The 14,442-nt window shown below is 40.3% G+C and overlaps 1 protein-coding gene across 1 annotated transcript in view; it reads left to right on the top strand.

The window, feature by feature from the left end:
- The window catches only part of ADAMTS12 (ADAM metallopeptidase with thrombospondin type 1 motif 12), a 2,672,119-nt gene that overhangs the window by 1,891,878 nt on the left and 765,799 nt on the right, over positions 1 to 14,442 (top strand). The window contains exon 13 of the mRNA XM_044085381.1: positions 1,481 to 1,725. Coding sequence (XP_043941316.1) covers positions 1,481 to 1,725 — 245 coding nt within the window. The remainder of the gene's footprint in view (positions 1 to 1,480; positions 1,726 to 14,442) is intronic.

Here is a 14,442-nt window from a genome sequence, read left to right as displayed (position 1 = left end):
AATACTGTACATCTGATGGAGAGATTTCAGGATGGACTGACTGCCTTCTTTCCAAAGGCAATATAGAGATTTTTTTTTTTATTTTGTGCGTGTGTGTGTGTGTGTGTGTGTGTGTGTGTGTGTGTGTGTGTGTGTGTGTGTGTGTGTGTGCGCGCGCGCGCGCATGCGTGCACACTGGTGTTCCTCTACAGTAAAGGACTGGTGTGTATTGGGCAAATTACAGAGTTAACGTATCTTTTATACAGTGTGGTACACGAACCATGCTGTGAATACTCCAAAATTGGGGAAAAATAGCCTTATCATGCACCTTTCTGATATCAAGTAAGTGTATGACGGTTTGCAGTTACATTCCAAAATCAAGGAAAAAATCGGCAGCTTAACATACTTTGTTTAGCACATCTCAACTCTGTTAATCTCTAGTTATATATTATAGCATAAACAGCAGGTAGCAGCCACCACAAAAGACCCGAGGGAAGAGCAAACAGCTTTAGCATCTATTAAACACTTCATTCAGCTCTCCAGAAAGGAAAAAAAAAGATGAAAAAGTGTTTAGTAGGTTTTAAAGCTGTTTGTACTTCTGCTTTTCTGTGGTAGATGCCCTCTGGATAGCAATGATAAATGTGTTACAAGTTTCCAAAAAATACTTGGTGGCCCTACACTTTTTTGGTAACTTTTGTAGTACAGAGGTACAGGTAAAGCTCCATGTACTACAAGAAAACTGTAATCAAGTGTCTGGGATCATAAACTAGTTATGTAGTCTCAGTTTACATGTCAAAATTCATCTCTCCAGCTTTACTGTTGAGATGGATTTCTTGCTATACTTCTCTTGAATGCACAGTAAGCTGGTTATGACCAGAGTGACCTGATCATGATGTTTTGGTATAAAAGGATTTCCTTGAAGAGCCCAGTGCAGCAATGTTTTAGCACAGTCAAGCAATTCCCTAATGATGAATATAGTATAGCTAGTTGCAGTAGCATAGATAGGGTGAGGTGAGAGGGTCAACTACCCTGGGTGAATAGTGTTGGGAGAGTGTGATCAGCAATGTAGATCTCTATTTAATGCAATACTGGCTTTTAGAAACTGGTAGCACATTTGCAGTCAGACATGAGCTCTGTAGCATTCCATGCATTGTCTAAACTGAAGTATCTGCTTGCTACAGTTTAAAAGTAAAAAAAAAAAAAAGGAAAATCTATCTTTTTTTTATTATTAACCATGACCTATGAGCTGTAGCAGGCAGAGTATAAATTGTTGAAACTTTTTTTTCAGTGCAATAACACTCCATGAAGGCAGGGTATAGACTGTAGTATTACATAGTGAAAACTCTAGCTTGGCTGGGTTTTTCCTGCAGTTTTTTACTGAATGGTTTGTCTGTGTGACCTGTTTACCCTTTGGTTTGGATCAATGCTATATTTAAGGATGTCTACAGTAAGGTTGCATCAGAATATTAACGTTTAGCATGGCATCTACATTGTATTCCAGGTTATGTGGATGTTGGTATAATTCCAAAAGGAGCAAGGCATATTAAAGTAGAAGAAGTGGCTGAAGCAGGCAATTTCCTTGCAATCCGAAGCAAAGATCCTGAAAAGTATTACCTTAATGGCAAATTCACTATTCAGTGGAAAGGTGATTATAAGGTCGCTGGAACCACCTTCACTTATGAAAGGAATGGAAACCTAGAATATCTGACTGCCCCAGGTCCCACAGAAGAACCTATATGGATCCAGGTAAGTACGGTTCTGTATGACAAGTCTAGCAGAATAGGTTTGTAAAGTGACAACATGAATAATTAAAGGTACTTCATTAATAAAGCATAGCACAGACTAAATAAGGATTTGATGCAGAGCTGTGCTCTGCCAACATTTATTTATTCATTTATTTATGTAACATTTGTTAACTTGTTAAGTTGTACAGTGGACTGATCCTTGGACTATTTTCAGCCACAACTTAGGCCTTAAAGCAAAGACAATAAACATCTGAAATAAAACAATTATTGTTGGGTTAGATGATGCAAGCAATTACAGACACACATCTAATTACTGGCATTATAATATCTAATATTAATCTGATGTGAGTTAACACAGACACAGATTCAATACCTGCTACTTGCATTAGAAATTCTCAGTGTTCCTGTTAGCAGATGTTCTTTATATATATACTATTCTACACAATAGATGTAAGACTAGAAGTAGAAGAGAACAAAGACAAACTGCCATGATAAACATAGGCACAGAGTATTACTACAAGAAGTATATTTATAATGTAATAATTAAACACAAGCAAATGCTAGTTAATCCCCTGCTATGTTATAAATGAGTTTCACTTGATTCATTAATTTGTGGAACTGACCAACCTGCATGCATAATATTATGTTACAGAGCTCAAAAGAGTAACCCAACTCTTCAGGGACTCCTTTAGAAGCATTATAACTTATCAATGTTTGTTGGGGTACTATAGCATGGAGAGAGCCAAGGCTTCTGTTGATACTTCATCACTGGCTGCTCCCCTTAACGTGCTTGAAAACATTCTGGTATACTTTGCATATTACATGTGTTATGCCAGTTATATGGGTCTGTGGCATCCCACCAGCAAGTGCATACATATGATCTGCCAGTAGTCATAAATTCTTCTGCAGTGCCATATATAGATGTGACATACCAGAGTAGTATAACACAGCAACAACGGCATTGTGAGAAGGATGAGAACTGAGGGTTTTCTAAACAACAACTGACTAGATAGCAGTTGGAAAAAGGGATTTCCCAGAGCAGAGTTTATGTAATGCAAACAATAGTTGTGTCTCATGGACAACAAGCATCTTTTATAAAAATTACACATAGATGGAAAAGGGGGAACCATAGAGGATAAGAGGACTGTTAGTGAATATGGGTGTAGCAGGAGACACTAGATAAGGAACATTAAAAGGATAGTGACTTCAGGGACTGTATGGAATAGCTGAATGGGTGGTTAAATGGCTCCCATTTCAAATGTTGGCACTCGAAATGCAAGGTGCCAAAAAGTAAAAAAAAAAAAAAGATCGAAAACACAGGAGAAGGACAAATTTTAAAAATCACTCTTCTCCTTAAAAATGATTTTTGCAGGGGGGGATACCCCTCCACTTATATAGATCAACTCCAAGATCATCATACCTCTGACAAAAGAGAATATTCCAATAAACTGCATCTCAGACTTAGTATATGTATGTAAGTTAATTCTATCAGCCATTCATTCTTCACATGTCAGAACTCTCTCTAAGAGGTCCCAACATTTCAAATGGTTACTGAGTACCAGAGCAAAGTGAGTTTGTATTAAGGAATGGTCAGATTTGAGTATAGTTACAGTTTTCAGTAAATAACTGTTTATATACTGCTGTATATGCTGAACCCTCTTTTAACAGTGGCCTTCAACTTCAGAATATCTACCTGAGGTAATGTGAGAACGTGACTTCATTACAGATGCTTGAGGTGGTTGAATAGGTTCCACTATAATGCAACAACAAAACTTTGTACAAAACTCTGTACCTCTAAATACAGAACTGATTGGTCCTGATTGCACAAAAGTACTTGCCCGTGTACTGATATGACATGAACATATGTACTCTCACGAGTGAATTTCAGGTAATGGTAACAAGTGAAAAAGAAAAGAGACTGATGCATTGACACAACAAATTGTCACATACAGGTATGCATCGTCAGCAGCAGCTGCAGTTTCTGGACTCAGTCCTCTCTAGTAAGCTGCATAGTAATATCTGTAAAATGTAAACGGACATCACTGAACTGACATGCATGATCTTCTGACGTGTCTAAACACCCAAAGCATGCTGCTGCAGTATGATTCACTGTCCATGGGACTGTGCACTGCAGCAGGTACACACAGCCTGAATTGAGTAGAATGCCAGCTGTTTAGTGAGGGTGGGGTTAGAGTGCTGAGTCATAGCAACACCCCTACATGGAATGTAGGGCGTAAAAGATAATAACAGATAAAACCTCAAGTACCAATAAGCACTTGGTGAGCTCCGTTACAGTGATTCCTACCTCCGGGAGGACATATGGAATATGGTATAAAACTACTCCTGGAATGCAGTATTTATTAGTAATACCAGTATCGTCCACATCAAAGTAATAAGAAGCAGCCAATACATGTGCCATGTAAATTGTGAAATAGTAAAAGAAAATCTGTAGAAACATTTCTAAGCAACAAATGTATATTTCACACATTACGTTGTGCTAAATAACTGTAAGCAAAACATACATTTCCAAATGCCATTTTATATAAAAAAACTACACAATTTCAAAATGGGCTATATTTATGTGTGTGTGGACTGATTCCTTGAAAACCTTTGGATCTAATTAGCTGATTGATTTAAAGTTACAATATATTTGTATTACAATTTATACTAAGTTTTGCTTACTTCATCGTTTGTTTTAATAGAAGGAGAAGTGTCTAGGGCTGCTGTGGTTCAAGGCTCATACAGTCAGTCTTGCTAGGCAAATAGACACAAGTTAATCGTCCTCCAGGAAACAGTCATCAGATAAGTAAACTATAGCTTTTTCAATGTCTTGCAGATGTAAGATCATCAAACATTAAACCATTATGTTGAAACCTGTAATACTTTCACGATTTGTTTATTTAGGTTTAAAGTGTACAATACCTGATTGTCTTACTAACAGAGAGAGCCACACCAGGCAAAATACTGCATCTTTTCCAGCTATGCAGGCACCGGGCAGTGGTGACACTATTTGCCGTCTTTCATAAAGGAATGGTTGTCAGTAAGGTGCCTACCCATGGATGGCATCATCTGGCAGGCCACACCATACTGAATTAGTCAGGGAATGGTGACCAAACGCACATCTCTACTGCTGTTCCAACAGCTGTACCAAGAAATTGGGCTGCCTTTCCTGCTACAAGTATTACCACCTGCCATAGTATGTGAGACCCCAGAGTACAAAATGAAATATAAAATCTAGAAGGAGTGACAGTAATAAGTTCATAGTCTAGACATGGCTTTTATACTGTTGGCACACATTAACATTTTTCAGTCCAGCATACAGATGTATTACTATTTGACAGTCCAGTCACAAGATTGGCTTGCTGCTTGCTACTCAACAGCTAGACTGTTTTGCTAATTATGCATGCATTGTACTGCTTGATTATGCCTTATAAAACTATCATATCACAACATAGATTTGTGAAAACTATGACATTAAAAAAGGTATGCGTCATAATAACTGCCTTAATCAGACCTCATGAACATAGATCTGCAGTATTAGGTGGGGAAATTATGAAGAACACTGGATCATGCTCATGGTTAAGAATGTAGATGCTGGTATCATTGCATCACTAAAATGCCAGTATAGCACATTTGAGAATCAGTTCTTTCTTTGTAAAAAAGTAAACTAAAATTATTAAATTTAGAAGTAAATACTGTGGGAAGAAATAGCCAGGGAATTGTTATGGCTAGGCTTGTATAGGCCCTAGGGCCAATAGCCTAGTACCATCCGATGAACCTATGAACCCATTAGTTAAATTTGAAGAGAAACAGTATCACAGTAAAATTAATTACCACTTGATCATGGCCAGATTTCAGAAACAAGCCAGAGCAGTAACGCTGTAGGAGGCAAGGCTTTTTAGTGTGACCTTAGAAACCAGCAATTCAGAGGCACATTAGCCACAATGAAGAAAGGCCTCATTCTCGGCTAATTTGTATGGCTATGAATTGCTCTGTGTTTACTGCAACTGCCAAACATTAAAGTTTCATCCATTGTATTCTTCATTTGCAGATTTTTGCTGCAAAATCTGTTGTCTTAAATTTGTAAACAATTAAAATAATAATATTAAAAGAGTGTCTCTGGTATCTATGTCCACCCCCACCCCTCCCCCATATTACAAACACTGCTCATTTGTCTAGGTGAAGTTGAGAGGTATGGATTCTCCTTACCACATGCAAACACAAACTGTCATACAAATACTCACCAGTACATCCTGCACCCACCTACCCAATCTCAAACTATCCCATTCACCCCTCCACACACACACACACACACACACACACACACACACACACACACACACACCCACACGCACACACGCACACACGCACACATGCACACACGCACACACGCACACACACACACACACACACACACACACACACATACAGACACACTAACCTATCATATGTAATCCTTAACTAACACCAAACTACAACCTCCCAGGTAAACACAAATACATGCATGCAAAGTCACGAGACAGCACTCATATCTCCACCACATATCCACTGGAATGCCACAATTGCATTTCAGTAGGCCACAGAGATAGTCCACTGCATTGCTGCATGTCTTCAATGTAAGGATTGCAGCAGGGTTGTCTCTGAATTGAAAACGGTTACTGCCAGTGGTAAAATTGGCTTATCACTAGCTTTAACATTTCTGAATACCAGGGAATGTCTTTCTGGGAATATAACTGCAGTTCTAATGTTTTTGTAAGCAGTTAGAATAATCACAGACAGGAATACTACATTTGTATGTTTTTCTTACTGCTGACTATAATGTTGATTTTTAAAGTGTTAGAACTGTCATCTTTCCCCTGGTGGTATTTGATCAAGATAACAAAATCATGGAGAATTCTGAAGAAAAAAAACATTAATTCACTTACAATTAATTATCATTTTGTAAATGCTAAGATAATGATACTCTAATTGTTTGCTTTACTGGATGACTGTAATTCTCAGTGATTTTATGAGGGACATGGCAAAATATGAAAGCTCTACGTGCATTTGTTAATGACATGTCAAAATATGAAAACTCTCTGCAGGATTCGATAATATCTGTGTAGGCTTCGTGTAGAGCCTAGATGGAATGTATCTGTATACATGGCCATGGATCCTACTCAGCATTACACCATACATATTAATTATGTCATGCTGCAGAGGGAGATCACAGTAACAGAAATATATATTGAATCTGTGCAGGCAACAGTGTAGAGGCTGTCCCATACTTATGGACTGTCCAGAAAATGTCTGGACAGGTGGTAAGCACAGGACAGTATTTTTTTTAATTATATGTGATGTTTGCATGGTATGGCATGATGTTTTGCGATGCTGAGCTATGCTTATACATATACAGCAGACATCTGGTAGATATCTAAAAATAGAAACCGGATGGAATCAATTGTCATTTTTTTCATTCTCCCTGTTTGTGCAGAGCAGTGCAGTGCTTAGCAAAGCAGTTAGCCATCTAAAAATAGAAAGCAGGTGCATTTAATTGTAATTGTATTGTGCTTAGCAAAACACAAATGCATGCGGCTTTGCCACGCAGCTGTAACAAGCATCTTAGTAGTATATGTGAAGATATACTGCTTTCCTATACTGTCCAGGTGGCTAGACAGGTTGAGTCATGACTATAGTGTAGTAGGTCCTGGGTGTGAGTCCTGAGCAGTCATACATTTTACATATATTGCTATGAAAATGTGTCAGGTGACTCAAAACACCTGTTTAATTTAAAATTAAAAACTTGTTACATTTAGAAAGGTTGTGCAGCGCTAAAAATTGCTTAAGCATGGTCAGTGGTCTACATAATTTGTGCATTGCTAATTTAAGCTTAATTATGGCTTCTGCGAGTTTGTGTGATGCTCAGCTCCACTGAAATGGTTTGTATGAGTTTGCGTGATGCCAAGCATCGCAGCACTTTTTTGAAAGTTACAGTATGACATGTAAGGACAGGAATGCAGCCTATAAAAATTCATTGGAGTCTTTACTTGGCTGTCGATATGCCTGGTGATGTTGGAGAGGGAGTGCGCTTTTGGGAGCAGAGGTGGTATGGGCAGGAGTCTGAAGTTTTTGTTGGACTCCTGGTTAAGAACTATGAACCCTGGCTTCTGCAGGGAGATTACCAGGACTCAGAGTGTAAGTCCGAGCCCTGAGATCAGTTGGCTAGGGAACGTACCAGTGCTACTGGTATCTCTTGCACTGGTGATTAGTGTAGTCACCACTATGATGACCTGAAGAGTTGGAGGAGAGCAACCTTGGACACCTGGGACCAAGAAGCTCAGGCTGGGCAGACCCTACAGATATGTAAGTATATTTGGTAGTACTTTAGAAATATACAAGTTGAATCTTTGCAAAACTGGTAGGCATAATGGTTGCTTCTCTTACAACAGCTGAGGAATAGAGTGTTTGCAATATCCAGTCCTATGCAGGGTGCCTGGCCAGGACAAAGTGAGACTGTGGTAAGTAGGGAAACATCAAAGTAATAACTTAGTGCATAACATAATGTTATTATAAATTATTTACAGAGTTTGCAGTCTTAATAGTCAAATATGACATACCAGCGACATGTAGTATGTTTAGATATGTGTCATTGCCTACCTGAAATGGTAAAGCAAGTAAAATCAAGTAAACATGTAGTACTTTGTAGTATAGCTTCAAAGATCAGTTAATGTTGGGGTCTAACAATATTAAGAGTCACTGTTCTGGTCTGCTCATTGTCTGAAATATGCTGTAGGTTGCACTCAATTAATGGACAGGGTATATGGGTTATTTGTTAGACATATTACACAGCTATCTATGGTCTACATGCCAAACTTGAAATAACATTAAGAAATTCTAAAGGGTGATGATGCTTTGATATGTAATGTTTTCAAATAAAAGCCTGGTTCCTGGAAATCCACCTACCTTGGCTCCCCAGCCATGGCACTGGGGCCCAGCTCATTTGGGCTTCAGCCTGGTGGTTCCCTCTCTGCTGCCCCTGCACTTCCTGTGGAGTTAGGTAGTTCTACCCCACAGGCTGGGAGTGGGCCCCCCTCTGGGAGTAGAAGTGGAGGGGGTGATTTTGTCATCCATGAGGAACTGCCAGGCATGGAGTGTGGGTTGCTGTGCCGAACTGTCGGTGCATGCCTACACTGGATGGAGAACATGCTGTCCTTCCTGGTGGGGAAGCCTCACCCTGGATGCTAGCATCCACCACTTCCTCCACAAGGGCAGTGAAGAAGCAGTGCTGACAGTCCCATGAGTAAGGACTTGAGTCACACTACTACTGTGTTTGATGTTCATGGGACTGGGATTCCACAACACCCTCCCCATCCAAGGTGTTCACCCCCCCTCTTGTGTCACACACCAACCCTCTCTGCTGTCTTGTTTGTCTTGTCTGTCTGCAAAAGTGTCCTCACCTTCCCAACCTACCTTCTCTACATGTACCTATATCTCTTCCCCAACATTCCACTCTCACATTAAGAAAAAAATGGGCACCTGTTCTAAATATATATATATATATATATATATATATATATATATATATATATATATATATATATATATATATATAGTTCAATACATAGCTTCCCATTTGGCACACGTGTCCACTGGACACATTTTGGTCCAATTGGCTTTACAAACCAATTATGTTGCTGTCACCCCTTCTCTGGGGGTGACTGTCCATATTCAGCTAAAAAATCTGGAAAGTGCAGCTGTCCTGTACATCCCTACATGCCCTTCACTATGTTTTCTTCCTGCTTGCATCCCATTTTACCACTGTCCTGTCTCCCCATTTTCTTTTCTTTAAAGATTTTTTTTGTGCAAAGTGGAGCAGTGCACCACATTGCTTAGCTATGCTAAATAGCTCTACGTATATATATATATATATGCTTTTGAAGCAATATTAATCACATTCAAAAAGTACACCTGTGCCCTGTTTTGAACCCAGGGCCATCACACCTCCAGAACAGTGGAACAACCTGCCAAGCCACACAGCTATTAATTAACGCAGGTGTTTTAATATAAGTATAATAATGCTCAAGTTCCCATTATTAAGCATGTTTAAGCAATGCTGTTTATCGCGCCATGCCATGCAAATCAGCTAAGAGGTTAATAGAAAAATACTAATGTAATTGACACTCTAGTAGAGAAATACATCACTATAAATCCATACACATAAGATTAGATGTAAGTGAGGTATTTAAGAGCAGGTGAACCCGCAATTATATGTACAACATGTAAGAATACACTTGGTAAAACATTCATGGAAAATAGGATTTTAACTGGAACTCTCTAAAGCCATACACATAATAATAGATGTAAGTGCAGTATGTAACAGCAGATAACTGTAGAATGATATCTACAATATGTAAAAATACACCTGCCATGACAGTGACTCTGTAACTCAGTCTGCAAAATGCATTGAGAACATTACGTTTTGGTACACATTGTCCTGGGTTCAACTACACCTGCATCTAGCAATGAAAGTACATGTATGTGAACACCAACATTATAAATTGTAATATGTATGTCTGTCTTATCACCTATTTACCCACCCAAAGCAGTACAGTTGGAATGTCTGCATCTAAATAATAGAGGTCAAAGGCCTACAGATAGGACCACTCTTAACTAGTCCTAGTACAACACTAGAAAGTGCAGAAAATGTCAGGTCATGTATTAGCCTGAATTCCCAAAGAATATCGAAGTGTGTACTGAAATTGATAGCCTAGTAATATCAGACTACAGTCCACAATGATTTGCTAGTGATATCACAGACAACCACATCTGCACAAGTAACATACATATATGGAGGTTGTGCTAGATGCAAGGGTTGCCAACACAAACTTAACAGGGGACTACCATGACATAACAAGTGACTTGGCAGTTGTCCAACTAAGTGACATAATGGTTAATGCACCCCCTGTCTTTTTCCTTGGACACATCAAGCATTTTGCCTTTTATTGTGTTAGTGATACCATTGGCTGACATACTTACCTTAAACATATACCTTAATTTCTCATGGGATGGGTACCCTCAATCTGGCTCTGCCTACACAACAAGGCTGCCACAGGTCCCACACTTACTCTTAAAAGCTTTTAGTCCTGCAAAGTATTCACCCTCTCTGCCTACACCTATTGCCTACAGAATCAGCTTCAGCCTGTAGCACCACATTTGTATGTAAAAAGTAGCTGCTACAGACATTCTCTGTGATGACATATCTGTATCTCAGTAATTTCCACCCCAACATATGAAACAGGGGTTGCAATGTACATTGAGGCCTTATAGCTTGTTCAGTGGTTGCATGGCATTATCAGTGAGTGCTGATGAGATGTGGAAAGTGTCCTCACTCCTCTACTCCTATGCCAAACAAACACGATGTGTGTGAGAGATGTGACTAGATTACAAACCTTGATTCCATGCTGTCTCACACACCAGTGAGTACATATAATAATGAGCAGTTTACCAACATGCACACCTCACCTCCTACTCCACCTACAATGACATCATGCACACACCTGCATGTATGGAGCTCTTTACCAGACACCACAGAAACCCAAATGCAAGCTCACTACTCATAATCATACTTCTGCAGAGCACAGTACACATAATAGAGCATTCAGCACCATCATCAGTCAAACACCTGAGGCAAAACATAATATTAAACCTATTACTCATAGGTGATTACATCATAAGACACATTGATGTTCCTCTCACCAGGCTACATATGGGAAATGTCACAGTTAGCTGTCTGTTAGGTGCTAGGATACGCCATACCACACATGCATGCAAGTCTGTTAACATCAGGCAATGTTATGATGATGTTATAGTTCCTGTTGGTGTGTACAACTTGAGACATACCTCACTGGATATTCAGACACATGACTGAGCCTACAAACTCTGTGTCTCCAGTGAGTATGCTCATAACCTTCAGCTGCATTTCACCTTCACCTAAGATGATGGCTCAATACACATGGAAAATGGTTGAAGGTAATAATTGACTTATCCCGTGGTGTCATTGTAAGGGGATCCACTACATGTCAGCATAGGATGACTTACTCAACAGACTTTGATGCTTTGCCACAGATAGTCTTCATCTGCCACCCCTGGGAGTTTGTGTACTGGCCAAGGCTGCTGACATCTCCATAGTGCATCTTATAGGTGCTGTCTCACGGGAAAACTTTCCAATGATAAAATGCCATCTTCAAACAACATCACAGTTATGCTGCTAGCAATGCCAACACTACTAAAGTCCAGTCACTGGAAGGTGTCAACACCTTAGAGGTTGCATACAGTTACAGTGACACACACCTGGTTCAAGACTAAGTTAAATGCAAGTGGTGTATACATATTCAGTAAAGATAGATACACATCCAGATCGATTAAACAGTGTGATTCCCTGGAAACTGGAGACCCTTTAGGTGCTATTCACTGCTGGAGTGTCACCTAACCAAGCTATTGCCAGCTACAGGAGCAACTCCATGAATCAGGACACCCATTGGGCTTACTTGAATCTACTTGAGTCTATCAAGATACATCACAACACCATGTTTTGGGGTAATTGTAACTACCCACCAACTGTGTTGGTTACTTGTGCTCAAACGCACTTGCCCCAAAGTTAGTCCATGTCCTTAATTACAATGCCTGGAACCAGTGGAGTGACATCACCACAAGGGGAGCTGAGGTACTGCATCAGGTGCTTACCTATATGGGTGACCATTGTAGCACCTCCACTGTGAGGTCCTCCCTGATGAGATTTGACGATAAATTGGTCTCCTTAAGTGTAAGACTCACATCTGAACCCCCCCCCCCTTGCAGCAAATGCAGTAATAAACTTCGCAAAGCAAATTATATCCTCCTATGGGATGGCATAAATAGCTTGACTGCACCTCCCCATCAGATACGACAGGCAACTATGACGAGCTCTACAGCAATGCTTTATGCAAGCACCTGTACAACTGCATAGCCTCAGCTGTACCTGACAGGAGGAAAACAAGCTCCTCGTGGCACTGCAAACCTGCCTGTGAACAACTGCCATTAGTATGCTGGACAGTAAGAGGTGGACATTGCTGTGTGATAGTAGGACTGAGGGAGACCCCTAAAATGGAAGTCCACCCTCCTCAGCTAAAACAGGCAAATAGTGTTGTTGTAATGTCCTGCAAAAGAAAGTATGTGACAAAATTAGCCTCCTTCACAAAAGGACAAATACAAGGCATTCTGTAGTTACGTGTGTAACCTAAGAGGAAATGCCCAGATTGTTGGTGAACTCGTACTTAATCATATCACATATAATGAGCCTGCACACATAGAACCTGTGGGACAACAGGTTAGCTGTGACAACTTCACTCCTCTGTCCCCACCCCACGCACCACATGACATCCCTACAACCTGTCCCATACCATCTATATCTACAGAACAGACCATGAATGGCCTCTCTAAGGAGGAAACATGGCATCTGTTGGACCTACTAACATCCCAAGCTGCATCCTAAATGGGATCCCACAAATATTACTAACATCATTGGAAACTCCTTGCAATCATCGTGTAACCACTGGCTGAATCTCAGCAGACTCGAAAATGGCAACTGGTTGCACAGAGGTGGTGCATCCACTGACCACAGGAAATATAGACCTATTAGCCTAAGTAGCCATATCTGTAAGCCCATGGGGCAAATCATCATGGACCTGATCAGCAAAGATATATGTAAAACACACAGTTGACTCTACACAGTTTGGATGTCTGAAAGAAAGATCATGCCTGTTAAACCTGGTGGACATGTATGAGGTGGTCACTAAGGACCTGGATGAGGGGGCATCTGTGCATACAACCCCCTGGGCTTAGCAAAGCTGTATGACACTATTCCACACTCAGCCATCATTGACAAGATTACCCAAGTACGCATCAACAGTATTATCATTATGGGGGGGGGGGGTCTAAGTGGTTCACTGATAGAACTTATACTCAAAATAGGGGAATCCACCTCCAGTAGCTGATCTGTAACCCGTGGTGCTCTGGAGGTCCCAGCCCTTGGTCCTCTACTGCTTGGAATCCATATAACCAAAGTATAAGCTGTGACACCCCTACACTGGCCCAGTAATCAAGGAGCCTCAATCCTCACCAACAGCATGAGTGAGGGATGTACACATTGGTAGGATGACAAGTACACACACAGTAAAGTACAATTTCCCTTAAGAGCACACACAGATCACAGTCAGTCTGGGGCTGGTATCTCCCTCTTTCTCCAGATCCCCAATAAGACACCCCACTGGCACAGCTATAGTGTTAAGATCTCAGCTGAGGGGTCAAGGCAAGACTTCCAGCACTCTCTCACTCTAACCAGTGCTTCATGTCCCAGCCAAGTAGCTGACACACACTCACTTTGAGATTTGATTTATATACAAACATACACACACACCTGGGGAAAGCTGGCACAGGCTTACTAGCTATTCTCCCTTCTGCACTGACTATAAGATAGTAATCACTGACACCAAACCCTACTTATCATCTTCTTAAAGGCCCTTACAAAGGGTGAGCAATCAGTCTGTGCAATGTTACTATTATCTAAATTGTAAGTGTGACCAAGACCAAGGGTATTTACGGGTGATCTGTACAGTGTCACCAAATACATATGCAAGTACTCTAAGAGCATAAATATGTTTCACAAATATCAGCCACAAAGATAGGTTTAAATATATTTTAT

Source organism: Protopterus annectens, chromosome 1.part1 (assembly GCF_019279795.1).
Source record: "Protopterus annectens isolate FY-2018-M chromosome 1.part1, PAN1.0, whole genome shotgun sequence".
Taxonomy (NCBI): Eukaryota; Metazoa; Chordata; order Ceratodontiformes; family Protopteridae; genus Protopterus; species Protopterus annectens.
The sequence above is the reverse complement of the archived record's forward strand: the minus strand, read 5'-3'. Positions and strand labels throughout refer to the sequence as shown.